The 27,305-nt window shown below is 38.1% G+C and overlaps 1 protein-coding gene across 2 annotated transcripts in view; it reads left to right on the plus strand.

Moving 5' to 3' along the window:
- The window catches only part of OCA2 (OCA2 melanosomal transmembrane protein), a 175,915-nt gene that overhangs the window by 113,726 nt on the left and 34,884 nt on the right, over positions 1–27,305 (plus strand). For both annotated transcript variants that reach the window (XM_086740677.1, XM_086740684.1), the window contains exons 20-22: positions 143–247; positions 8,880–8,973; positions 22,695–22,788. In XM_086740677.1, the coding sequence (XP_086596803.1) occupies positions 143–247; positions 8,880–8,973; positions 22,695–22,788 (293 nt within the window). The remainder of the gene's footprint in view (positions 1–142; positions 248–8,879; positions 8,974–22,694; positions 22,789–27,305) is intronic.

A 27,305-nucleotide genomic window follows, 5' to 3' on the forward strand; every position in this document is an offset into this window, starting at 1 on the left:
AGGTGCTTTTCCTATCTCAGAACCTGAAGGAGTAATAAATGATGATAGATTTAAACTGTGAAAAATGTGCGATTATGCCATAGGAAGGGAAGGAGCAACACTGATCTCATCAAAGCTGTAATTTGACTTCTCTGGATTCCAGGTGGTTCCTGAGGACCAGCGCTTGGCAGTGGCCATCATTTTAGTTCTCTGGGTGTCTGCTTTGGCCTCCTCTGTGATCGACAATATCCCCTTCACGGCCACAATGGTAGGTGTCTGCCCAGCACTTGAGCTTCCTCCTCCCCATGCTGCCAATGGAGCTGAGCTTGCTGATTACGATTTGCTTTTTTTTGACCTCTGCTACATTGTAGGTTACTTTATCCCCTGAGACTGAATATTATTACAAGCTTATTTGTATCGTGTAGGCATCTACCTGGCCATTGCTGCCAGCAGCTGCAGTTGGCTGTGGCACTAGAGGCACCGTTTTTTTTGCACATTTCCTCTCATATCCACTTCCATAGCTGAAAAGTAAAATTGTCTTTTTGATGGAAACTGTCACTATCCATTAGCTGCTATCAATATTTTCCTTCTATGCCCTGTGTAGTTACGCTAATGCTTTTTTAACACCTGAACCTTTTATTGCTACCTTATGTAATTAAACCATCAAATATTGTTAAGCATAACAAATGCTATCAGCAGCTGAGTTTTAATATAAGAAAGGTATCAAATTATAACAAATTAGGGTGTGATCAGATAAGTTTATTCAATCAAGTTCTCCATTTAAAGTGCAATAATCCCTTCATTATACTGTGGGAATGATTCATTGCTACAGTTTCTTCTCAGCTACGTATAATTTTTTCTTCGGCTGTTATTGGGTGGTCATGTCCACTCTTAATCTGTATCAAGGTTTAAGACGCTTCTTATAGGGCGTATGATAGGTTGGACAGATTTGCAACCACTCTATAATTATATGTTAATATGGTATTTTGATTTGTTTACTGTGGCGTTTCCTGTGGAATTATATTGATTTAAAACAGACTGCAAGCAATAGGCATGAAAGGAAAGATCGTTTCAGGATGAGTCACCTCCAGCAAACACTTGAGGACTGTTAAGCAATAATGCAGAAATCTTAGCTTCAAAGGGTTTGCCTCACATCCAGCTAGTCTATGAAGATTGGTTTGGAGCAATACCAAAAGATGTCTGCATGCGCATCGACCAAAGGGTCTTTTACAGTTTTGGAAAAGAAGCCTCTTTTAAAGAAGTACGTTTTGGGGGATGAGACTGAAACACAGGAATCTTTTGGGATGCCTGAAGAGCAGTTCTCTTGTATCTTTGAGAGAGTGAAATACAGACGGACGGGAAAGGATTCCTGCCAAGATTGTAGACACTTCAAATACGTATCTTTTTCATCCTGTTCTGGGCTGAACCTAAGAGACTGCTACGATATATTTTTTCTTTAAAAATAGGTAGAGAGAGGAAGAAAGATAAATGCAGGCATATTTTCACCTGTGCAAGAGCAATCGTTAGCTGAGGTGTTAAGACATTAATGTGTTATATGGCAGACTAAAGTTGAGACACCTAGCATCCTCTAGCTCAATGAATGGGCTTGGACTTTGGTCTTTGTAATTCTACATTAGAAAATACTTACAGAAAACTCCTAAGTAACTAAGTCCCTAGTTCTCATGCAAGATTGTGTAAACTTTCATTTAAAATTCTTTATGTTTCTTTGGCACTGGGTTCTCACTGTTAAAACAAACAGTATTTGGTTTTTGGGACGCTATTTATCACTGTATGTGTCAAAGTTATGGACTCCTAATGAGGAGTATTACATATATTGAACCCAATTTTTTTTTTTGTGTAGAATAGCTTCTCACTAATCAGGGACTGAGTGTGTGTGTGTCTAATAAACACACAGTGCAACAGCTGTTTCTTAGATCTCAGTTTATTTATTGACTTGCTATTTACAGAGTCAAGCTGTAATTATTACCAGCAGACAACCATCCACACAGCAAATTCGCTTATTCAGCCACGTAGTTCACTCAAACATTCACACAGTTACCCAGATGACATGCTTCTCTATATGAGTTTGGTTTCATATGCCTTAGAAATAGTGGAGTACGGGGCACGTGCTATGGTGTAGCCATGAATGATTCTGTCCTTTCTTGGCAAAAGGTGCCAGCTTCACAGCTGAACTTGTGCTCATAATTGTAGAACATGCAGATGTACTGACTGCCTCCAGTGAAGCTCTCACAGGTTCATAAATCTCCTTCAGTGGTGAACAAATGTCTGTATGACAATGGGGCAATAGCTCTTGTGATTTTTGCATCCATGCCTTGATGGACCAAGTACTGAGAAGGGATATAGGACTCATCAAGTTTCTCCCATTTTTTGAATGTAAAGATACAAAGATTCTGGGTAGTTTCATAGGTATCAGCTGTATACTCTGACTGAGCAATGAGGATTTGGAGGACGGGATCAGAGACCTCTGCCAATACGGAATTTGCTCACCCCAGGGCAGTGAGCCGCTGACCACTAGGAGTTAGGGGAAACCAGGGTCAGAGTGACAGTCTATTTGACTTATACATGGATAGGGATGCCTGAAATATTGTGCAAAGACAGTCAAAGGCTTAGTGACAGCTCACTGCACTTTCTTCTGCATTAGAAAGCTGAGTATACTGTGCTTTTTGTCCCATATTACAGGGATGAGACAGTCTTGCCAGTTTCAACTCTCTTGGTTTTAAGTCTTGAGCTGACTGCAGGTGAAATTACTGTAATGGCAAGCATGACTAGAAAGTCATATTTCTCCATTCTTTCAAGGGTGGGAAGGGGCAAGAAGACAGGCATCAGTTCATTCAGGGGATGCCCCCAACACTACCTCTGTTTTGCTGTGTCTTCCCTTCATCCCCAACAACCGTGTAGTGTGCTTTGTCCGGACTTGGAGAAAGGAGATGGGATGGGGTACACAAACTCAGTGTAGTAACTCAGAAATGGCACCAGAGTGAACAGAAGTAAGCCTCTCCTGTGTGAGGTGACTGACCCTCCTGGACTGAAGACACTGTAGATGAGAAAAGACTCAGACCCAACTCATTCAAACTCCTACTGCACCACGTTACTTGCTAATGTAGAAGTAGCTCATACAACTGCTATGTAGACTATTTTGACCCAGAACCTGCATGAGAAATGAAAGAAATATGCAATTCCACTATAGTATTTAAGAAAGCCTGAGGCTTGGCTTACGAGGCGAGTAGCTGGAGGGAAGAAAAACAGAAAAACCTGCACATAGGTCTGTAAGTGTTATATCATGCTTCCTTTAAAAAAAAATCAAGTTGAAGGATGGTTGTCCAAATATCCACTTCAACTTCTTTGTTTGTACTAGTGGGATAATCAGATTCATAATGACTTTCTTTGTGTATAGAAAAAATAAAAATGAAAACAATGTAAATCCCTAATTAATGGATCTTGAGACTAAAAAGTTCACTTTATTTGGATAAAAGTTCACTATTTGGATAAAGTTGACTGGTCCATTTTAACAGATTTGACAGCATTAAAATTTATAAGTGGCTGATTCTTACCTTAACAAGATGTGAAAGTGGAAGCTGTAGATCAATATTTTAAAAAGATAATTAGAATATGAATATATCTGGGCCAGCATTGCAAAGAATTCTAGGAAACAGCCACACAAAGACAAAACAGTCTTCACAGTATCTTCTAATTGCTTGTTTCACGTAGTTTGTCCTGAATGCAAAGATCATGAACTGCCCCCAAAGAAGATAAAATTGAAACTTGCTTGATGAACTGTAATCCCAAGACATTTCCCTTCTCTTTAAGCATTGGAGAGTGAAGATCCAGCTCCCTAATTAAACAGGTGTTTATATGATTGAGTGTTTATTGCACTTCATTGCATAAGCATGCCTGGTAATTGTGATAGGAAAATCAATATTTTTTTTTTCCAATATGTAAAAAACTTACTATAGCAAAATATTTTGAGCCTGAGATATACTTTGTGGGAAACTCCATGAACTCTGACTGTACGCAAAAGACTATGTTACCAGCAGCAAATCTAATATATATAGGTGTATCTGGGAGTTGCTTAAAAAACACCCACAAAATGCATAAACAATTAATAAACCAGGAGCTTCATTATTAAGTCTCATACATTTTAGTTCTTGAATGACAAGGATTTTTTTTCATGTTGGACATCCAGCTTGCTTTATCTGACGAATAAATGTGGTGAATCATGTAGTGATGTTCTATGTGCCATCCTAGTAATCTGATATTTTTTCCTCCTTTTACAACAGGCTAAACTCACAATGACATTCCTTGACAGGCAGACTTGTTAGTTTTTAAAGCCTACATTTTCCTAGTATTGTCATTTAAATAGCCACAAATTTCTATCCTTAGAATGTTAGGTTACATGATTTTATTACCAGTATGCTCTTTAGTTTAATTGACATGTTTTATCAGCTGCATATGCTGGAGCCATCTGTTTATATTTTTCTTTTATTACCAGAACTAAAAATATAGCCATAGTAAATCCTTTTTTATCTGAGTTTAAATACTATTTCCTCAATATAGGGTAACAAACAATTTCCATTAACCACCTGGCAGGCAAGGTGACTTAGTCTCTGACAGGTCTTTTTTAGAAACCAGATAATTTTTTGGCTCACTATTTATTGCCTCTAAAACGATCAGAGACTTTTCATTTGCAGTACTGAGTCTTTCGTACATATCTCATGTTCTTAGTGCCAGTTTTGTTTTTGGATCTTCTTTGCCCTCTGCCCTACCAGAGTTTTCTATGTCCTGTATTTCAGTGCTTGATAAATGCGTAAGACTGGGCTGTAGCGGTCTGCAGAGACAAACTAATCATCAACAATTTGGGAAACTACAAATAGTTTTTTTCTATTAATGTATATTTTCTGCAGTTTTCACAAAATGCATCTTTACCACATGCAGTTCTTGGAAATGTGTGTGCTGTGAAATCCCATGGTGTACACGGACATTGGTTCATTGGAATCCCTGAAATAAAGATGTAAATTGCTGTTTTGTTGTCATTTTGCACAAATAGATGAAATAGGCAATATGGAATCACAGAATGGTTTGGGTTGGAGGGGACCTTTAAAGATCAACTAGTCCAACACCCAAAACTATTGGAGCCCATGTGCCATGGTACTTCTGCGGTGAATATGACCTAATGCCTTCTGTAGTGCTGCACGGGTGTAGGATAAACTTGTACAGATACCCTTCCTGCACAATGGGGCTGTGTGATTACTTGTACAAGTGTTATCTTTGGGAAGCAGAAGTAGCTGAGGGGGCTTCACTTTGCTGTTACCTATGAGTCTTCTGCCATTTCAGGAGGACATGCTCACTGATAGAGTAGGACAAGCACCGCTCCTCTCTGGTCTCCTCTTCGCGTATCCGGAGTCCAGCTAGTAAAGCTAAATAGTAATTTCTGCTTGTATTTCAGATGAAGGTCTTCATAGGTTCAAAAGACATCTTCCTTGTTATCGCCTTGACCGATTGAATGCTATACTTATGAGAAAGTTTTGTCTTGAAAATAGGTGAATAGGAGAAAGGTCTTGATTTGACTTGTTTCTTGGTAATTTTGAGTCTTGGAGAAGAGGCTGTGACAGCAAGATGTGAAAGTCTTAACTGTTTGGTCACAGGTTTGGGTACAAAGAATGGAGCTATGTAGTAAAATAAATGTGAAAGTAAAATGTTCAAGGCTCTTCGTTCCACTTTTGTAGAAACAGGACTGAAAGGAACAAGGCTTAGGAGATGTCAGGTAGACCTCCTCTGTCAAACAGACAATAAAATTGAGATGTGCAAACTTCATCACCATTCTCTTTTAACAAAAAGAAATTAAAAATATTTTCCTGAAAAGATATAATTGTTCTCCTTCTTATAAATATAAGGGTGCTATTTACATAATCTGAAGAGGGAACAGTGAAGGAAACATGAGGCTTCATGAGTTTTAACTTTTGCTTTTTTTGTTGAGGGGCAGTACTTTGTAAAACTCTGAAAAAAACCCTGCATTCCAAATAAGTTAACTCAACAAGACAAAGATATTTGTACAATATGTATCACAGCCAACTATACCTCAGTTTCCAAAGTATCCTACCTTGGAGTGCTGTTGATGCTTTGTAAATGCTTATGACTTGAAGCAGAAAGAGTTTTTTGTTTTGTGTTTGAACACAACATTGTTTTGAAATAAATATAACTGTAGTTTGAATTGCATATCGTATTCTGGTAGTGGTGGTTTTAGAGAAACATAGTTTGTGGGGAGAAATTATGTCTTTCATGGCTTTCATGGAAAAAAAACATAAAAGATTTTGAGCATGCTGACCTTTCTTTAGGCCTTAAAATAGAAATAGACATCTTGGGCAATGTAAAATTCAAGAACAGTTGTTTAGACATTAACTTATCTCGGTTAATCAATTAGCACCACTGTCAGCAGGGATGGGGAAAGAGTTGTAGTTTTTCGTAAAGATTATATATTGCTCCATACCAGAAGAGCACACACAGTCAGTAAAGGTGAGAATCACTCAGCTATTGAAGTGAAAACATTTTTCAGAAAGCAGCTGTTCCATCTCTGAGATCGTACCCCTTGAGGGGTACCTGTGAAATACATTCAAATGACAAACTGGAGGATTAAAAGTCATAACTCCATTCAGTACTGAAAATCCTGGACTCTGAGAAAGCATTAATTTTAAGGCCTATCACAGCTATTTCCACAAATCCCTTCCCACTTGATCTCTCACTGTTCCATGTTTGCTTATTCTTTCTTTCTCCCTTTTGGTCCCACAAACCTCTGTGCCCATTAAAAACAGGTTAATACCATTACCACCTCTCCCCTTGCTAATGACCTCCTCTCTACAGGTACTGATTATACCTTTCTTTTAAACCAGGTGGTTACCCAATTAAGTTGAACTCAGACCGTTTTTTTCCCAACTAAGGTGAAAGTTGTTTAGCTTTGAAGGGTGTTACTGACTGAGAACTGGTGCTACTAGAAAGCCTGCCTGCTGTATTTTTGAGATCTATACAATTACCTAATAAAGTCTATTACCTCTCCCTACAAGCCTCATTTGACTTTTCAGGGTTTTTATTTTATTTGCTAAAATGATTAAATGAAATTCATAAAACTTGCAAATATTTCCCAGTGAACTAAATCTACATTATCTGGTAAATACAATGTTAGAATAAAAAGTAAAATAACTCAGACCTGCTTATGAATTCAGAAGCCTGCCACATTGATCTTTCTAAGTTTTCCCGTATGTCGTAGTTCAGCCCCGATCGGGACCAGACTATGCAGTCTCTCTCTCACTCCCCCCACCCTCTGAGAGAATAGGAGGAGGTGATATAGGAAAAATGGCTCAAGGTTTGAGATAAGGTCGGGGAGAAATCCTTAAAGTTACTGTTACGGGCAAAACAGACTCGACTTGGGGAAAACTATTCATTTATTTCTAAAATTAGCAGGAGAATGAGACAGAGAAGAAGATAACCTCCCCCCACCCCTCCCTCTTCCCGGGCTTAACATTATCTATACTACCTCCCCTCCCGAGCAACATGGGAGGGGAAAGGGAATGGGGGTCACGGTCAGTTCATCACACGTTGTTTTATGCCGCTGTGTCATCATCGGGGGAAGAACTCCTCGCATTCCTCGTCTGCTCCATCGTGGGGTCCATCCCACGGGCCACAGTCCTTCGTGAAACTGCTCCGGCGTGGGTCATCTCTTCCACGGGTGCAGTCCCTCTAGAAGAGCTGTCCCAGCGGGCCCTCCATGGGCCACAGCCTCCTTCAGGCCTCCACCTGCTCTGGCGTGGGGTCCTCCATGGGCTGCAGGTGGATCTCTGCCCCTCCATGGACCTCCATGGGCTGCAGGGGGACAACCTGCTCCACCATGGTCTTCACCACGAGTTGCAGGGGAATCTTGGCCAGGAGCCACATTACTCCTCCCCCTCCTTCTTCACTGACCTTGGCATCTGCAGCCGCTCCTTACAACAGGCTGGCAGACGCCTCTCAGGATCCTTTTTACATCTTATTCACTTCTCATCTCCTCTCCTCTCCTCTCCACTTCTTGCAGCAAGACCGGGCCGGGTTGGGCCCAGTCTGCTGCCCAGCGGGAGGCCAGAGGGTGAGGCCTGCAAGGCCCACAAGGCTCACACCTCCCCCTCTCTGCCCCCCACTCAGCTGCTTCACACTTTCTCTCTTTTTTTTCCTGTTTTCCCCTACTTAAATACATTATTGCAGAGGCGTTATCACGGGACATTCTGCTACCAATTGGCTCGGCCTTGGCCAGCAGTGGGTCCGCCCTAGGCCCGGCTGAGTCCACTGAACAAAGGGGAGCAACTTCTAGCAGTTTCCTACAGAAGCTACCACCTTAGGCCCCCCCCTCACTAACAAAACCAGAACACCGTAGAAAAGATCAGACACTTGATTTTAACAAGGATTCAGGAATTTTTAAATTACTGACACATGATCTACAGCCATCTTGATTGTGAAGGTCTGAACATCTCTTACAGCTGCTCCCAGTAAGAAGAGAGGATATAGCTCTGTCTTTTAGGTTTCAGGAAATGAAGAGGGAATTGACTTATAGTCACTGTCAGTTCCCTGTTGAACTAGAAGGATCTAATGGAATGTACTCATAACCTTAAGATATCCTAATTTTGCCGATGCCTTCTCTTTGGCTTGTGGAACTAGCAATTTCAGTGGGGAAAAGTGAACACAGATCAAGAATATGGTGCTAATTAAAAAAAAAAGAGAAAAAAAAAGGAAACAACCACAAGATATTCTTTGGACTTGCTGATGGTTTAAGTTGTTTACTTCAATGAATTTTATTTATATCATGCTGATGGTTGAGTAATATCTCCTGAATATCTCTTTCTTTTCTTCTTAACCCACAGATTCCTGTGCTTCTCAAACTGAGTAAAGATCCTGATGTTAACTTGCCTGTGAAACCATTAATCTTCTCGTTGGCCATGGGTGCATGCCTTGGAGGTAAGAGTTTAGTAAGAAAGCTGACATAAGGTAATAGCTATGCAATTATGGCATGTATAAACTGGCACAATAGGTTCAATGATTTTATTATGCAAAGCATAGGGAGGGCCTGATCTAGCCTCTTTTAACTTCAAAGGACTCCTGGATAAGGATCCCAGCCACTGTCTGCTGCTACAATAGGATTTTTGCAGTCTGTGTTTGAAGACCATATTTGCATAAAGTACAGCCACACAAAGAAGCAGTCCAGATGGTGCTTATAGGGTTCTGATCTTTTGTGAGAGAAAATACAAAGATACATTTAGCTTTCAGAACAGAGAGACCCATCACTGCTCATTGAAAAGATGCAGAAAATATATAATAGCTGAGATCTGAAGGCTAGATTCAAAGTCTACTGAAGTCCCTGGGAGGTTTTCTGGCTGGCTGCAGAAACGGTTTGAGGATCCATTTGCTGTCCTGTTTAGCACTCCTTACTCTAAGGAAAGTCTTTTTGGAGTCTTTGGGAAATATACCTCTAATAATGAAAGCTAATAGCCATTTTCCTACTACCCATCTTGGTGTTAACTGGGATTTCTTGTGTTGTCAGTGCATTAGCACAAAACAAGCAGATGGTTTCACTACTTTTTTAAAAATAGAAAATGTAGCATGTATGTGTTGTAGGCTCAGGATTTCTTCTCTATTTGTTATAACAATAAAGGAGAATAGCCATCTGGTATTTTGTAAATTAATATTTATATTTGATTACTTTTTTTTTTTAACACTCTGCAAATGGCTTATGAAGGTGTTACAACATTTTCAAATAGCAAGTGTACTAAGTGCAATTAAGATGTGTAAATTTTTAATGAGAAATAAAGTTAGTATTATTTTTTTATTACTGAGAATTTTAATGCTAATTACACTGTATTGAGCTGTGTTTTGATCCATAAAATTTTAGGTAGTCAGGTTAAATAAAGTTAAAATGGATAAAATGCTGTTCTACAATGATCCCACCCTTTCTCCCCCTCCATGCTCCTCCAAACATTTTTCTCCTTGACTTTGTGGAGATTAAAACTAAAACCAGTTTTGTGTGTAATACAAGTTCTGATCTGTTTATTTAGCTAAGTGATTGCTAGTACTAGTGACCATAATACCTAACAAAGGTTATAATGATGTAGTTTACAGATTGAATTTTAAGAGCACGCTGCACAGGCAGGACAATTTGAGGAATATCCTTTTGTACTCATCATTACTCATCATTATATGGTGACTTTAATTTGTTCCCCTTTAAAACCAGTGATTTGAATAATCAGCATATCTTTATATAGAAGTTTGCTGTAAAAATATAATCTTTCTTCACAATTTACTAGTCACCAAACATACTCTGATTTAATTAAACTTTCAGATTAAAAAAAAGAAAAAGTCTTAAGGAATATAAAGTTGGGCAGATTACGCTGACATATTCTGAGTGGGAGGCACTTCACCAGCCTTTTCAAGTCTCAGCTGATTTTCCAAAAGTATCAGTTATCACCTTAACTCAAATTACTTTAATTTTATCTCTTTAAAGGCCGCTGCGATTTTAATAGAGATTTCTGTTTGGATGCAGTGTGAGACAAAAGTAAAAATACAAACAGTACCATGGGAATGATTTGAACTAAAGGCACTAGAAATCCATAGGAAGTGCCCACGTATTCAGATAAGCCCCATACAAATATTTGGATAAAAAGTTAGATCATTATCATTATTAGCAAAAGCTTAAACTCTCCAGACTATGCTCTATTAGGATAAAACTGAGCATATGCTGAGTTATACTGGCAAAGATCTCATAGAGGTATTAGCCTAAAAGTTAATAAGCTTCTGACTTTCCAATGTCAAAACTAAAAGCCAATGGAAAACATTTTATTGTTAGGAAATGAACACTGTGGAAAAGCTGTTGCTTTAAAAGATTTCACAGCCCCCAAAAGTTGGGAGAAAGGTGATTTTCTTTTTTTTTTTTTTAAAAAAAAAGAACATGTTGATGGCCTTTAAAAATTATTTCCAGAAGAAAAACTTTATTAGCACTGAAGTGGTGTGAAGGAATCCTCAAGGTAGGCTAATCCTATTGTGGAGGGGGTAGATGACAATTATATCATTACTGCCTGGTGCTTCAGGCAAAAAATTGGATCTTATCACTGCTTATGCAACCAAAGGAACTTGGCAAAAAAGACATTTTGAGTCTGATAAAATAATGTATTATGACTATATATTTTAGGGTTAGCTTTTTACTATATAACACAGAGTTTCAATTCTGGTAATTTGATAGCATTCCTGAGGTTCAGGGTAAATGCTGCTGTACGCTTATGTGTCCATGAAGGGAGCACCAGAGTTTGTGCCTGTCTTGGAAAATCCTGTGCAACATTTTGTCCTGAGAAATTTCCAGTGGGTGCAGTTACTTTTTTTCTACTGTCACAAAGTGCACAGGCAGCTATGGGTTTGGAAGATGATAGGATGAGAAAAGACAGTAATTTTCCTTCACTGCTTTAGCTGTTGTCCTGGAAATGAAAGAAGGATTGAGTCAGTCTCAAACAAGATGAGGAGCCTTTTGCCAGTATAACTGCCACATTGTCATCTTCAGCAGTGCCTCCCAAAAGAGAGAGCTGCTACTATTAACTTTCTGTCTTTCATGGCATTGGACTCAGATATAACTGAAAATTGCGTAGATGCTCCTTGCTCTATAAAATGTGTCTCTGAAGGTGAGAAGGGGTGAAAAATCCAGTCTCCTAATCAAGGATACCAAGGACAGCAATGGCCATGGGCAGTTCCCGGTGAGATTGTCACAATTTTGAAATCTTTGGGTCTTTCTTGGCGTTGCCAAGTTTTCTTGCTCAGGTCGGCTCAATCTAATGCAGCTGAGAAATAAACATGGTAATTTTTCAGGGGGTTTGGTTCTGGAAATTTAGGTTTATATTTGCTGCAGGTATGTTGAAGAAATTAAGTTGAAAGTCAGGAGTTTGGCTGCCCCAGGCTCCCTGTTTGGTGATGAGGATACTGGCATGTCTGGGAGGCAGATGTTTATTAATCCACTGAAGAAGCCAGATGCTTTCTGCAGAGCGCATTGGAGGCCCTCACATGCAGAAATTCAGTAGCTGAGAGGAGACCCAAAGACAGGTCAAATGAATGTGGACCTTGGGACCATTTGGTTTGTCAATTCTGACTGCTGGATGATGTTAGTCCATGTCTGTCCAGGCATTAATGGTCAGGCTGATTAAGTAGTGGCTGAAAAAATTGTATTCCTCATGGGGTTTTCTGCCAGTACTTCAGTTTTGTTTTGACCGTGAGGGCAAAGAAATCAGGAAATCTAAAAGGAACTACAAGAAACAAATAAGGCCATAACTTCACTTGTTTTGTATGGTGTTCTGACAAATCTACATCCATATTTTGCACAACAGGACATTGAATAAACCTTTATTCGCTAATGCTTCCTATTCTAGTACCTGATGATACTATGGTACTTCTTCAGACTGAGTTGTGTGTAGACCTTTCAATAGTGTCTAGGGAATGCTGCCCTGAAATTTTGGAGGATAAATAAAAATTGCTAGCTCTAACAATTTCAGAAAAAAAAAAAAAGGACCTTTAATTTCATGGCTTCTATTGGCTCATAAGTTTTAAAATATCATGAAATATAAATCCAACTCAATTTGAGTAAGTGCACAGTCAGAAATCCACCTGTTAAGACTGTTCCGTTGTGTAGAACTAGATTCTTTACTGAGCTGAAAAGGTTATAGCTAAGATATTATTTGAAGAAGTTTTGTATATTTGACATGTAAAGAGCTGGCATCTATTTGTCTTTTTAGCTTTTTCTCTTTTTTTTTTTCATTATTTATAAAAAGTATGGTTTTGAAAAAAGAAAGGAAAAAAAAGAGGAAAAAAAATTTAATTCATATTTGAAAGTCCCTGCCTTTTGAGTTCTCAGTTACTGGCATAGAAAAGTGCAAAAAGTATTTCTCTGAATACTGCAGTGAGAATGGCTGAAGTCTGAAGGAGAGATTTTTTGCATTGTATAGTTTTGCGCTATTTTTCTTTCCTGTATATTTTCCTGGAGGACAACACCTGAAAGTCATCATTGTCACAATCCTGCAGAAACAGATAATCTCTAGGATGCATACAGCTGTGTTATTCTGGGCACACGAGCTCGGTTGTAGGCTCTACTCCAAGAAAGGAGGGAGGAGGAGAGGGCTGCTGGCTCTTTTCTTCTGACCTTACAGGGTCAAAATTCAGGTGTGAATAAAACCCATTATCCACAGGACATTGTGCTAATTACAGCTGATAAAGGAGTGCAACCCTTATCAACGGTGTAGATAAACAGTTGGGTTTCTCTCAGTGGTCCAGTGCCATAGCTATTCTGCCTCTTGGCACCCCTCCTTCGATCTCTGATGCAGAGGGGGCTTTGCACAGTGGCATATCACTAATTTATTATTCCCACTGATTCTGCTCAATAAAATCCTAAACTAGTTTTAAAGTTTCAGACCCACTGAAGGTGTAAACCTAGAAATATTGTTTATATTCCTAAACCAATCCTCCTTCTTTGCAATATGAGAGTAAAGTGATAGCCTTCAAGAAAACATAAAATGTATTAAAATATATAATAACTAATATTATGAAAAAAAGCGCAATGGTAGATCCTTTCACGTTCTTTTATAGTTACAATAGATCAAACTTGTACAACACTTTTCAATCTGAAAGATTCAAAAAGTCTATCAAGAACAAAATGTATGGCGTAAAAATATAGTAGTTATTTAAGACGAGCGCTATTCAGCTTTGATTTTGAACTTAATTGTTGAAGAAAATGTTTACTTGAAACTGTAGGAAAATTTTTTAGTTGAAAGTTCCTAATGTTTCTAAAGGAGTCTTTTAACAATGAGAAATCTTGGGACTCAGTTTTATATCTTGTCGATGAGACAGCCCTGTCAGATAAGTATTTTGCCTATGGATATAAAATTCATAATCCAAATCAAAGGGTGGTATTGTAGGCAATGAAAGTGACTTGAGGTCTTTCAAAAGGAAAAGGATGTTGCTGCTCTTGACTTTGAAAAGCAGGAAAAATAAGTAAGGAAATGTAGGAAATGTCTCACAGTTTTTCTTTAAAGACCTCAGTGCAGTTTTTAGCAGCATTATGCCTCTAAAGTGCACATATCTAGAAGCAAAATACAGCAGGTATTTTGTAGGTCTTACACTAATATCTAATTTACTTTCTGAATATACTTTGCATTGTTTCTATGGTGTTTGCAATGGTGAAAATGAGTAACATGGACTTCAGTTGTGATTGCTGTCCATTAAATGGCAGTTACTACTTGCTTGTTTTTAATGAAGAACTCATTCAGGTGTTAATCGAAAGTTTCAATTTTTGTTGTAGCAGGAAGAGCGGCATTATTGGATATAAGCACAAACAACCTTTTCTCTGTGTTGATATTTGAGCACCCAAACTGTCTTCCTGCTGTTTTCTGAAACAGTCAGAATCTGTAACCTTCTATAAAAATCCAGCTGCTGTTTTCCTTAGCTTTTTCGTGACATTCAAACTCTGGTCCATCTTCACACTTTTTCTGTATCAAGTTCTTAAAGCCCAGCAGTGCTATGAAGTCCTTGGTGTGAGAGCCAGGCTCATTACCAGAGTCCCTGCAGCAAAAAGAGATTCTCTGATCTTTAAGATTACCGAAGATAATCCTCTGTGGCATGGAAGATACACAGAAGAAAGTTGTGAATGTAAAATGTAAAAATGGCTAAAATTGAGTTTGTACATTTGACAGATGTGCATTTGTTTATATTAAGCCAATATCAGAGATGTGCTTGGCTTTAAGACACAGAGTTAATATGGAAAAAAAAAACAAACCATACTATACCTTGTCAATTTTTCTCAGCAAGGCCATTTTTCTAAGCTTAAAAAGAATTACCTTGGTAGACATGCATATATACATGTATGTATGTTATTAAGGGTGAAATATGAAGTATATGGGGTAAAGGATGCTGTTTTAGCTGTACCGATGAGGATTTATAGTTTGGATGGTAAACCTTAGATTTCAAAATGGAAAGAGAGTTATGTGTCATATTTAGAATTCTATTCTATTTTACATTGATTTAGAAAAATAATTTTTAACAAACATCAAACTTGTCTGATTATAATGCTTGCATTACTGATGAATTTGAAATGCTTGTATTAATTGTTTTCAATCTGTGTAAAGAAACTGCATGCTGTAAAGTTCTGCAAATTAGAGATGAGATAATGATCGGAGATGACATTGGAGACTTCTACAAAGCATATGTGGAGTTTTGCTTAATTTTATTTACTTGCTTTGTGCATTGTTTATCATAAATTACAGAGGGTTCTTTTGAGAAGCCTTAGCCACTTCTGTTTTCAGAATAATATAGAATGTTCAAACTCATTATGTTGTATTGGTGAGTTGCTGCAATATGAGAATACAGACTTTGCATAGCTGTCAGAAGAAGAGGTGAATTTGGTTAGAAGGCAGCACTTGGACGATCAGGCAGAACAAGACAGGGAAGCTTTAGCAAGCTTCAAAACACGTAAGTGCAGAAGATAATGCTGAACTATCTACTTTCCTTCCTCTGCAGACACTTTCCAGACAACACCCCCTTTTCTGCACCTGAAGTGGTGCAGCAGAGAGGAGGGAAAAAAATCTCAGTCTGCAATATTCATATTGATTCATATTGATGAATCAGGTATGCTATATGACTCTGAAGAAAGTTATAGTTATCCCCTAGACATTATTTATACACATATACATATACAGTTGCAGTTAGCACACCTAAACCAAAGAAGGCAACTGGTAGGAGTTATGAAACTGTTTTAAACAAGGCACTTGAATCATAGCAAAACGTAACAGGTAGGCACCAATTGAAAGTCCATTTGAGGTAAGTTAGAATCTGAATTTAAAGCAGCTGGATAGTCTTAAAAGAACTTAACGGAGGGACACTTTTTTTTTAAAGTGATGCTATCTTGTTCTGCTCAGCATCAAAGTAAGTTACGATAAAGTTGAACAATATGCTTTTATGGTAGATGTCTATAAATGGAACTAGTTTTCAATGTTTGATCCCTAATAGTGCCACTTGTGGAGAAGCTCTGAAATTGAGATGACATACTTTTAGCCTCTGAATCTAAAAGTTGGAGAGAAAAAAAAAGGTGTAAACTTGGGCTTGTATGCAGCATTAAAGTCTTTAAATGGAACCTGCTTGAATATGGGTTTCAAGGTATGAGAGAATGAAGTGTCAGAGTACACTGCTGACACTATCCCTCATTGTAACAGTTTATTTTACCCTTATACTGAGTAAGCTGACTTCAAGGAGAGAAGACCTTAGTGACCACTTCAGGTTGTATGTCTCTTTTACAGATGTCTGGATTTGAAAGATGCTTATGGATTTCTTTATGTTATTCAAGTAACAAGTGCAGGATGTTCAGCAACCTGCCTTACTCATTTCACATTTCTGGTACAAAAGTGTCAAGTTTAAATTTCACCTTTTCCTCTCCTAGCAAAAAGAAAGAATAGTACAATACTTACAGTAACTGTTCTGCTGGTAGTATGGTAGCAGTGATAAAAAATGGTAAAGTTCACCTTTGAATGAACTTTTTGGATAAGTTAACTCAAAACTTTGATTCACTTTTTTTTTTTCCCTATAAAGTCCATGTGTATGCACTTGTGTGGAAACATCTAATTCAAAATATTTCCAAATGGGTAAAAATAAAGTATGTTGGTATCGTACAACTGTAATCTATAACACATAACAGTATTGAATAAGTTCATTCATGCCTTCTCCCCCTTACTGCCTATGACTAGAGGTTCCTTGTTATTTTAGGGACTGTTAATAGTTTAATTGGCCTTTATTCTGTAGCTCTTTATGGACTGCAAAGTTTGATTATCCAGGGCTTGTTAATTTTTACACATAAAAATTATTACAAGTTATTCAAGACTTGTAGACATTTAACAGATGAATATAAATGGCTTTGTTTAATGAGGCAAATCTGGATTAGTTTTGTGTGAAAAAAAAAATTTCTGAGAGCTACGAAGGCTGTCTCCTTTAAGGCTAATCGAAACCATTATTATTCCGTGTTCACATCTGCAGCCAGATTTCTTACATCTCCTCAGTTTTTGTGCTTTAGGTAGAGAGATGGAATATGCTATGGAAAGGAAGCTGCACACGTCAGTCTACCTATGTTTAATGATTTAGAGTGTATGGGAGACTATACAGAGTTTTCTTTAAAAAATGGATAGGAAGCAAGGCTTCCTTTGGTAAGTTTTGCTTTGACGCTACAATGGGATGGTTTGATTACAACAAAAACTGGAGTTGAGAATCCTGACCCTAAAATTATTAATGACTCTATCAAACTCCTTCTTTTCAGCGTGAGAACCCTTGCCTGGGACAAAGCAGTGCAAACATCTGTGTCTGTGTAAAACCAGGCCTTACAGAGATGTTTGTCCAAGGCCAGAGATGAGAACAGGGTAGTCATCTTGCTTCTGCATTAGCTAACTGGAGAAACAGGGAGGAGAAAATGCAGGTCTCTCGGTTAAGCCCAGATGTAGCTGTTATCCTCCATCACACCACACAGAGGGGAAGTGGTCTATAAAGCTCACAAGAAAGCAGGATTTTTCTGTAAGAAATCCACTTTTGAGCTTGCTGTTGCACAAGGTACTATCTCCTTTATATTTGAGAAAGTTACTGTTTATGAAAGCTGGTCATGCTAGGCCAAATAGCTTTATTAGTGATAATCCCTTTCCTTTGATTTCTCAGTGCTTTGATTAATAAGCACTAATCCTGCTGGGCACTTGAGGGTGATTCTCCAGGCAAACATGTTAATGCAGCAAACCCAAGGGTTAGGCTTGCTCTTGAAGGGGCAATACCAAAGAGAAACCTGAGAATTAATGGTATTTAAATATAACAGATGTGCTGCTGACAAGCAAATATCAACATCTGAGAATGAGGCTTAAAGTGAGAGGAAACATGTTATTGATGCAAACCCTTTTCTTGTTATGATTCTACCCCGATTTCCCAGCCCCTTCCTTTAGTAAGCTTACTCAGTTCTCCCAGCATTGATTTTCAGTGCATTGCAGATTATAGGCACCTGGACAAACTCTGTTTGCTGAGGGAGAGGCTGTCTGAGCCCAGGGGAGGTGCATTACATGTGGTGTACAGGTTCTGGGCTTGAATTTGGCAGTCTCTGAAGGTCTAATGTTAGCAGAGGGTGATCACTCAACACTGGGTTGAAAAGAAGTAGCTACAAATGGAAGCAGAAGGTTGGAAAAAGCAGGACGGGTGAATAAAGCAAGTATTAAATTAGGCTTAACAAACCTTCTTAACATCTTCTGTACCTCTAAGTTAGCTGGAGATGCAAAGGCACGATTTAATGTGTGGGTTTTGGTTTTGGATCTTTCTTGATAGATTTATTCTTAACTAAAACTGCTGAATATTTTCTTATACTTGGAGTTGATTTCACATTCCTTAAAGATATTCAAAGTAATTTACTTTAAGAAATAACAGAAAGATACTTTTATGTCATCTTTTCTGGACAGAAACTGTAGAAGACCTCCTAGTGTGCTTCTGCAATGATTGTGCAAAGCTAGGGCAGCTCCATGGAAAAATGAGCATGATCCATGAGGATTCCTCTGTCATTTTTTTCTCTGTAGCCTAGGCAGCAGCACCTCTTTAGGTGACACGTCTGTATCTTTCTATGATCACCCTTCAAGGTGAGAAATTTTTTTTATTAAGAAAAAGATATTTTTTCATTTCATGCTTATGAATTATTAAGTGTAGTTAATATTGACAATAACACCTGTAGTCTACCAAGAAAAAAAGGTAGAATAGATATGTAGGATAAAATGTATGGTTTACCTCATACATATCACATACTATTGATATTAGAAATATAATATTTAATTCATAGAATCATAAAATAATATGGGTTGGAAGGGATCTTTAAAGGTCATCTAGTCCAACCCCCCTGCAAGGACCAGGGACATCTCCAACCAGATCAGGTTGCTCAGAGCCTCATCCAGCCTGGCCTTGAATGTTTCCAGGGATGGGGCATCCACCACCTCTCTGAACAACCTGTTCCCAACCTCTCTGGGCAACCTGATTCATTGTAATAAATCCAATTTCTTAACAACTATCTGCCTTGTGATAAAGGATGAGTTACAGTAGGAGTCATCAAACAAGTTTGCAATAGGAGTAATCAAAAACAGATTGGTTATTACAGTATTACTCTTACATACAGTTTATCTGTGTATTATTACATTTTGAGCATGCAAACAAGCAAGTAAGAATCTTTGCTATGCTTTTTAAGCTTAATTATTCTTAAGATTGAAGATGATGTGAAGATGAAGTCAAGATTGGGTGAAGTCCTAGAAAGTGCTTATTCTTCATTTGCATCAACTGGAATGAATTTAGCATGTGTAGTTTTTGCTGAATAATAACCTATCTTGGGTGTTCCGTGATTCAGTGGTCATAATGTTGCTGTTTCACTACTGAGTTAAGTGTCTGCTGTGTAGACAGAGGTTCCTGGGAGGAGAAACAAAAGTTTGCCTCTATTGTTAATTTTGGTGTAGTTCTGTGAAGCCTGCTGAGCCAATACCTAATTAAACTGCACACACGCTCCAAACAAATGAAAAAGAAATGCTGCTCCTTTCAGACAGCATTTAAGGTGACAATTTCCCCTCAAGTGAAATCTACTTGGGGAAATCAATTCACTGCTGAAGCAGAAACCCTTTCCATAATACTTCATTATGTGAAGGCATTGCTATAGCCTACGTACAGTGTAGGAGAGCTCATGCTGTTTGGCGATCTCAACTGTATCTAGTCATAGCCAGGGTACAAGTGCAGTTTCAGTCCTGTGTCTTTAATTTGAAGCCAGAGCTATATTCTTTGTCTACAGTAATATTATTCTGATGGTGATGTCTGATTGTGCTACATGTAGAGCAGAAACCTCTTATGAAATGTTTGGAGGCTGCAGACTACTGATTGCTTTTGAAATTTAAAATTCCTTAAGTGTTCCTGCCTGACTCCTCTAATAACATCAGCTGTATTCATTTGTTCTGTTTTTGCATTAAGGCACACAGATTGTGCCTTGGCTTTTTCATGTGAGAGCCTACCAGGAATGCTGATGTTCCAAGTTCAGTATCGTATCTTTAAACATGTATTAAAGTAACTAAAATATGTTTTGAGGCAAAGAGAGGGCAACAGAATGAGCTGTGCTGTTCCTAATGACCAGTGCTACCCTAAACACTATTTTTTAAAAGGTTTCTGGTCCTCTGATAAGGTTAGTCATCTTTTCTCTCCACACCTGAAGCACATATGAGTGGGTGCATGATTCACTGTGTGTGATAAGAAGCCTAGGTCACAAATAGCCCTTGCTGTCTGATGAGAATGATTCCACAATGCTTTTATGGTCCGTAGAGATATACCCTTCAACTGATGTGCAGCTCCACTGGTATCAGCAGAGCTCCTCATAGACAGAGAGGACCTCTGCACTCAGGTCCAGCTCCTTTGTGATGTTAAAGCCTTAAAAATAGAGCAAGTAGGAAGCAGCTCACCTAGCATAGCTCCTTGGGAGAGCAGGAAAAAACTAAAAAAAAAAAACCCAAAACACCAAAAATGGGGGGAACAGTTAAATATGTAAAATAAAATGTCTATTTGGGATTGCAGGGAGTGGGGGGGAATGGAACACTTCTCTCATCTCACATTATCTGCAAGATTTCAGCTTCTTTCTTATTCCATACTGGGATCAGCTCAAGAGCTATTTGAAACTGCTGATGAGAAAACAAAACCTATCTCCTGTGCTGTTTAGGCCACTCACCTGAGACAACAGATATCCATCTTCAGTTCTCTACTCCAGGATGAAGATCTCAGTTTGCTGCCTATTTTGTGTTGACCATTCTGGAGTGAATAAGTGTCATACTTTCTCTTTGCACACAATTGCAAAAATCTTGGCCACATAAGGGCTTTTTCTTGGAAAGCTTTGGCTTTCATGAAGTCAACTTTAAAAAAAAAAAAAAAAAAAGAAGTCCTGAGCAACTTTTTTTGGAGTTTAATTGCTTCTCAAAGTTGTTACTCTGTCCCTGGAATAACCAGTCAAAAACTGGTATCTCAGTATCCAGGGACACTGATATGGCTCTGAATCCAAACCGGGATCAAAATTATTGCAATAAAGCTCTCTCTTCTACCGTTTTACTCATTAGAAGAGAAAGATCTTCCTTCTTCCAATGTTCCTTCCATATCACATATTTTGTCTCCTTTTCCTTGCTTCTGAACACTATAACTTCATTTTGTTTGAATTTAAGAGTGTTCTATTATTTTTTTAAGAATATTTTTAGAAGTCTACTCATTTTACGTGCACTTCCAGGTGCAGAAGGCCATATGAGTACCATATGTGAATACTTAGGGGAATAATCTTTCTACCTTTATTCTGACTTATTCTTTGGCAAACTGGTCTCTGGGTGACCTGAAACATTTAAGTCAAAACAATTAACTGAAGCATTAATTGCCTTCTGATGTGTTTCTCTCAAAGTCAGACTATAAATGTGTCCACTGTGCAGTAATGTTGAACAGGGCCAAAATGAGAAGAGAACTGTATACCAATGACAGCAAAGGAAGGCTTGTGCTTAGAATAATGGATTGTTAGTGCAGTGATGTATGGCGAAAGAGATGACTTGCCTTAGTATAAAAAAAAATTATCCCAGATTGTTACCTCTTTTGTTCAAAATTTCAGTTAAGAAGTAGAATGTAGGAGTCTCTGTCACTTCCCAAGGGATCCCCTTAGGTCAGAAACATTTGCTGAAGGCACCTGCTTTGTGGAAGTCAAGTATGCAGCATTTCTTAAGTCTGAGATATAACTCATGGGAAAGCTATAGAAAACGGGTTGGTCTTTCTGAGTGCTGAATACTTGAACTCTCTACATTGCCAGATTGTTGAAAGTTTAGAGAAAACACAGGAATAAATTAGTTACTGGAAAAGACTTAGGAGAAGAGAAGTATGTAGCTATTTCAAGAGAATAGATGTGCAGTATAAACATGGTATATTATTTTCTTTTGGTGTATTCATCTCCTAAGGGGACTTGTATAATATAATTTGGTGCAGTTCACTGAATAAATGTTATCTTCCTTTATGTGCTAAAGAACTGTTGTGGTTTGATGACCAGACTTTGTATCTGTGGTGTTCCTTTTGCCTTAGCAGAGAGATGTGAAACAGATAAATTCTGCTCCATTTTCTCACTTATTGTGTTTTAAATTTGTGTTTAAAAAAATCTTAGCAATTAGTTACCATCTCTATAAAAAAGACACTAATTTGTCAATGTTAAGGTTGTGTAAGGAAAAAAAGGCATCCATTTTTCTTAACATCCTCAAACTATCTCATCCTTTGTTTTCAGCTCATCTGATGGCACCTTCTTTTACATAAAAACAAAAATCAGCAAGTTTATCTGAATGCAAGTCTCTGGTGTCATTTTGACAACTGCTAGATTGGTGTTGTGTTCCTTCTCTATTTTTTTTCCTTACGTAGAATCAGAGAATGATACCAAGCTTATCTTTCAAAGTGTGAAGCTATTTATAGGATGTGGAGATACAGTCTGTATGTGTCTTTTCAAGCCTATACAACAGAAATTGATTTTTCTTTTCTAACTAGCACATCTCAGGACTTTAGCAGAGAATAAACAGAGGAAGGGTAAGAAACAGAATACAGCTATAAACTGGTATTTGTTTTCTGAACTGCAGGTAATGGAACATTGATTGGAGCGTCTGCAAACGTTGTTTGTGCAGGAATCGCTGAACAGCACGGTTATGGCTTCTCTTTTATGGAGTTTTTCAGGTACAATTTCAAACTTCTTACCTTAAATCTATAATTTCTTTTTCTCTAGGCAAACAATGCATCCTCCAAGGAGAACATCTGGAGAAAGGGTCTATAAAATAGACCTGTGATCCTAATTTGTTTTTGGCAACTGAAATGTGGGTGGAGGGCAGATCACTTTGTTTTTGCATACTGTGGATACAATGCATAAAGGTCACGGTGGAACCCCAGGAGAAACAAAGCCTCAGAAATTCCTGCTTTGATGACCCTCAAACTTACCTTCAGCACTGTAGTGATACTCAATTGTTGCTTTGTTGTTAAATATGGTTTGGACACAGTTTCTCATCTGCAAATTTTCATAGACATTCCATCACCAGGAGAAAGTGGAATATCCCATTTCAGACTGAGTAGAACTTTACTTCATGATCCCATGAGTAAACCTATTTATCTAAAAGCAATTACTTCTTTTGACCAGCTGCTTAGCTGCTGTGCGCGAAAGTGTGATGAGCACCTAGTAACAGCTCAAGTTGTTGTTTAACAATTGTTTAATTAATAATTAATAGTTGCTGTTTAATAATGGAAGTTCCTCTGCAGGTCATTCATCAGCAGGTTTTTAAGGGACAAGTTGTACTTAATGTATACAACAGTTTAATATTTTCCCAAACACTTCCGGTTTTTGAGACTGTAGTTGAAAGGTGTAAATGGAAACTGGCAAATAGAGGACTAGACATGAAGTTAAAGTTTAAAGTGTAGTTGGTTTAACTAAAACGTAATTTCTTGCTTATTTTTCTGCATATTTAGGGTAAAAGATACTGTCAGGTTCACACCAATATTTTTTTTTATTTACATTGTTTATTTTAGTTTCTCAGCTCTATCAGCTTTCCTTTATATTGTTTATCTCAAAGCCTTCAGACCTGTGTAATTAATATGATTAATCATACACAAGTGTCTGGAGCAGAGCCAATGATAAACCTAAAAAAAATATTATCTGAACTGTTCTTGCGAAAATTCTTGCTATGAGCACATACTACTCATAGTGCAGTTTATCTCTTCACCCATAGTCTTCTGATGATATGTTTTAGAAAGACAGAACGCCTATCAAGTCAAAGTTTTGGTTGTCAAGACCTTTGAGACTGCGGTACAGTCTTACGTACTATACAGTGATAGATAATAGACTTGTAAGTCAAGCCCTTGTACAAAAAAGATGACGATACAACAATAATGGGCTTGTGGATTGTTCTGTTCATGTTTCACAGATATTCAGCTTGTCATTAGGGGATTTAACTTGTATTTAGCATTAACAATGTGTCTTCTATGTAGATTTTGTGGTGAAATGTTCTTAAAGCTTCCATGACACTGAGTACCTAAGCAGAAGCAAGGGTGTAAAGCCTGACTACTCTCTTCAGCAGTGTTCACTGGAATGTATTCTCTGTGGAGACTGAAGACAATACACAGATATTCTGAAATTACCTTCTATATGTATGCTTTCAGTGGAAATGATTACTGAGAAAGGGTGTAGCCATTGTGAGCCAATATGTGAGAACTGAATCCAGTCACCAGGGAAAAATCATGGATACCATGTATGGGGAGATGATGGCCCTCTGCTGCCTGACTTTTGCTAAGATGTCTTCAGTGCAACCTGGGCTGGTATTGTTTTGTCCTTCTCAAGTGTCTCTGTGGAGGAAACCCATGACATGTCTGTCCTGAATGGCACTTGGGGTCATACAGCTAATACCCTACTTCCCATACTCTTCCTCCCTACCTGCATGCTACGCCAAAGTTATGCAATGATGTTTAAGGGGGGCCTTTGCTAGAAGCAGCTGTTTTGCAAACCTTGTTTTTACACGGTGGTCTGAGGAGGAGCTCTGGGCAGCGTTGCTAATCATACCTGGTGAGTACACCTTGACAAAATAGGAATGGAGAGGCTCTGGAGACTGTGGGTGCCCAGTGGGAAGAGGCATCATGGTGACTCTCCGTGTAGGGAGAGAAAGGAAAAGGCAAGAACCAGGTTCTGTGTGCTGGAAGTGGGCTGATGGGCTCATGACCCTTCCTGTGTATGTTTTTCTGAAGCAGCACTTGCTGTGGTTCAGATTTCTCTTCTCTTTTTTAAGAGGAGAGCAGTGGCAGCCCAGCTAGTATGTTGTACAATGCTATTCTGCTGCTGAGCCAGAGCCATAGGTGGCCAGATGTGATAACTTTCTTCAAATGCTGTGGTCTGACCAGCTGTCTATCTGGAGTGCCTTCAGCAGAAGAAATCCTGTGCTGAGGGCATGATGACCATGAATGCTGTAATCAGAAATCTAGCATCCTGGGAAAGGCCTCCCTTCAGAGCCACATCTACTTGCTTCCTCCCCTGAATCAGAAGTCTTACCTGTGTAAGTCAAGTATTTTACCCAGAATACATTCAGGTCTTGTTCCCTTTTCCTATTCATCAACACATGTAGAAATCAGTTCTATCTGCACAGTGCTCACAAGGGAAAGAGCAAGATTGGCTGTGAGAAAAGATCCCTCAGCTGCTATGAAATCAACTTGCTGTTTCTGGCCCTTGCGAGTTCCACCAAACTAAAAAGATTCCCATATTCCTTAGAATATACAAATACTTTAATAAACTTACTTTAACACCGTGAATTTACACTTTTACCTTTGAATCTGTTAGACATGGTGGTAGGAAAACAAATAGCAGCAGCGAAAGGAAAACCGCCACTGAATGAGGAAATGACAAGGGACATGGAGAAGGCAGAGGTTCTCAGTGCTGTGATCAGCAGCACAAAGTTCAGCTGGAGGCCAGTCACTAGAAGTGTTCCCCAGGTTGCTTATGATCCCCAGTGATGCCTTCCAAGCTCAGCCATTCTGGGATTCAGATTTTAACCAGCCCCACAAATCCAAAGGCAAATAATGAATAACTGTCACTGGGTGATTCATTTGGACTACCTCAAATTCGAAGGAAAGCAAACAATGTTAAGACGAAAAGAAAATTGAAAGTCCTAGGAAGATCGAGATCAGAAGCAGCAATTTGCTTAAAGATGGTCTTGCGTTTTTGGAGTTAGTCCGTCCAAATTACACTCCTTTTCCACCTTGGAAACTTCCTCATCAAACTGTATTTATATGTTTTAATCTTTCCTTCTGAAAAAGTCTTATATGTACTCTAGTTTTTCATTATCCTTCTAGTAATTCAGAAGGCAGAGCTGAACACAATATTCCAAGCACAGTCCTCTTATTTTTCCCATTTTACAAATATAAGATAAAATACAAAATATGGGGCTATTTGGCTGTTTGTTGTAAATTTAGGCCATTCCAAATTCCTGTTTAATTTTTTATTCTTTGTTAAATCCAAGCCTCTTTCAGCTTTCCTGTTACTTACTTGAGTGTGAGTATATCTATTCCCCACCACCCCAAATTGTTATACTTTTCCTACATTGTGTTTCTAATTAACATATCATCAATGGGCAGAGATAAAAGAGAATTGGTGTGCTATGTGATTAGTAAGTGAATTGGAGGATGGACACAAAGACAAATATTTAAATGGTAAAAATAGAAATAATTATGAGTCAGTGGGTTTTGGAAAAGGAGATAGAGAGCAGTGGGGCATTTGCTGTACATTGTCAAGGGCAAACATCAGAGCAAACAAATGAGCCTTATGCTTCTGGATAGAAGAGTAATTTTTTTGGTAGTCTTAACCCTGTAGAAAATATCGTATGTGTTAATAATAGGAAGGCAATTGCTCAGACATAGTGTATACAGGTAAGCAGAAGGCAGGGATAGATGATATACTTATTATGGTTATTAATCTAGTTATCAGAGAAATCTTAAATCATAAATAAGAACTTAACATAAAGGAAACTCTGAAATGTAGGACAGTACTATATCTCTTGGTAAATGTCAGATAAAGACAGTATAGTCTTGTTCCCTGAATGATTTCCAGAGTTAACATGGTAAATTTATATCAATAAAGACTGTAGAATAATCAAGAGAGCTTTCTTTTTCTTGAGCAATAAGAGAAAAATAGCATTGCAGATGTCTTTTCTAGTTTAGATGTTTAGTTTAATGTCAGTTTTCAAATTTTTACTAATATATCTCTGAGTTTGTTTGTTGCAATATAGCATTCCACTAGGTCAGTCCACCTTACTTATTATGAAAACAACCCACAGAAATATTTTTGTTACCAATGAAAAAGTTACTTTCAGTTTTGTAGCGTAAGAATTGCTCATTGCTGTAGGGGTTTTAGTTATCTATTGCCACTTGCTAATAAAAGTGCCAGGTTGATTTTAATTTTCTCTTTGAAGAAGGCATTTGTAACCTTGTAAAGATACACAGTATTTCAAACATAAAATACGTCTTGTTCCTCCATCATATTGTAATTCAATACCAATCACCCCTGTGTGTCTGTGATGCATGATGTGATAAAAAAAAGAATCACAGATAAATGCTGAACCCAATTGACACAAAAAGGAAGAAGATTTTATGGAAAATACTTTATATTTTATATTTTATATTTTATATACTTTTTATTTCAATCAAATTTTGGCTGACTGTGAATA

The sequence above is a fragment of the Chlamydotis macqueenii genome, chromosome 1 (genome assembly GCF_036417535.1).
Source record: "Chlamydotis macqueenii isolate bChlMac1 chromosome 1, bChlMac1.mat, whole genome shotgun sequence".
NCBI classification, from domain to species: Eukaryota; Metazoa; Chordata; class Aves; order Otidiformes; family Otididae; genus Chlamydotis; species Chlamydotis macqueenii.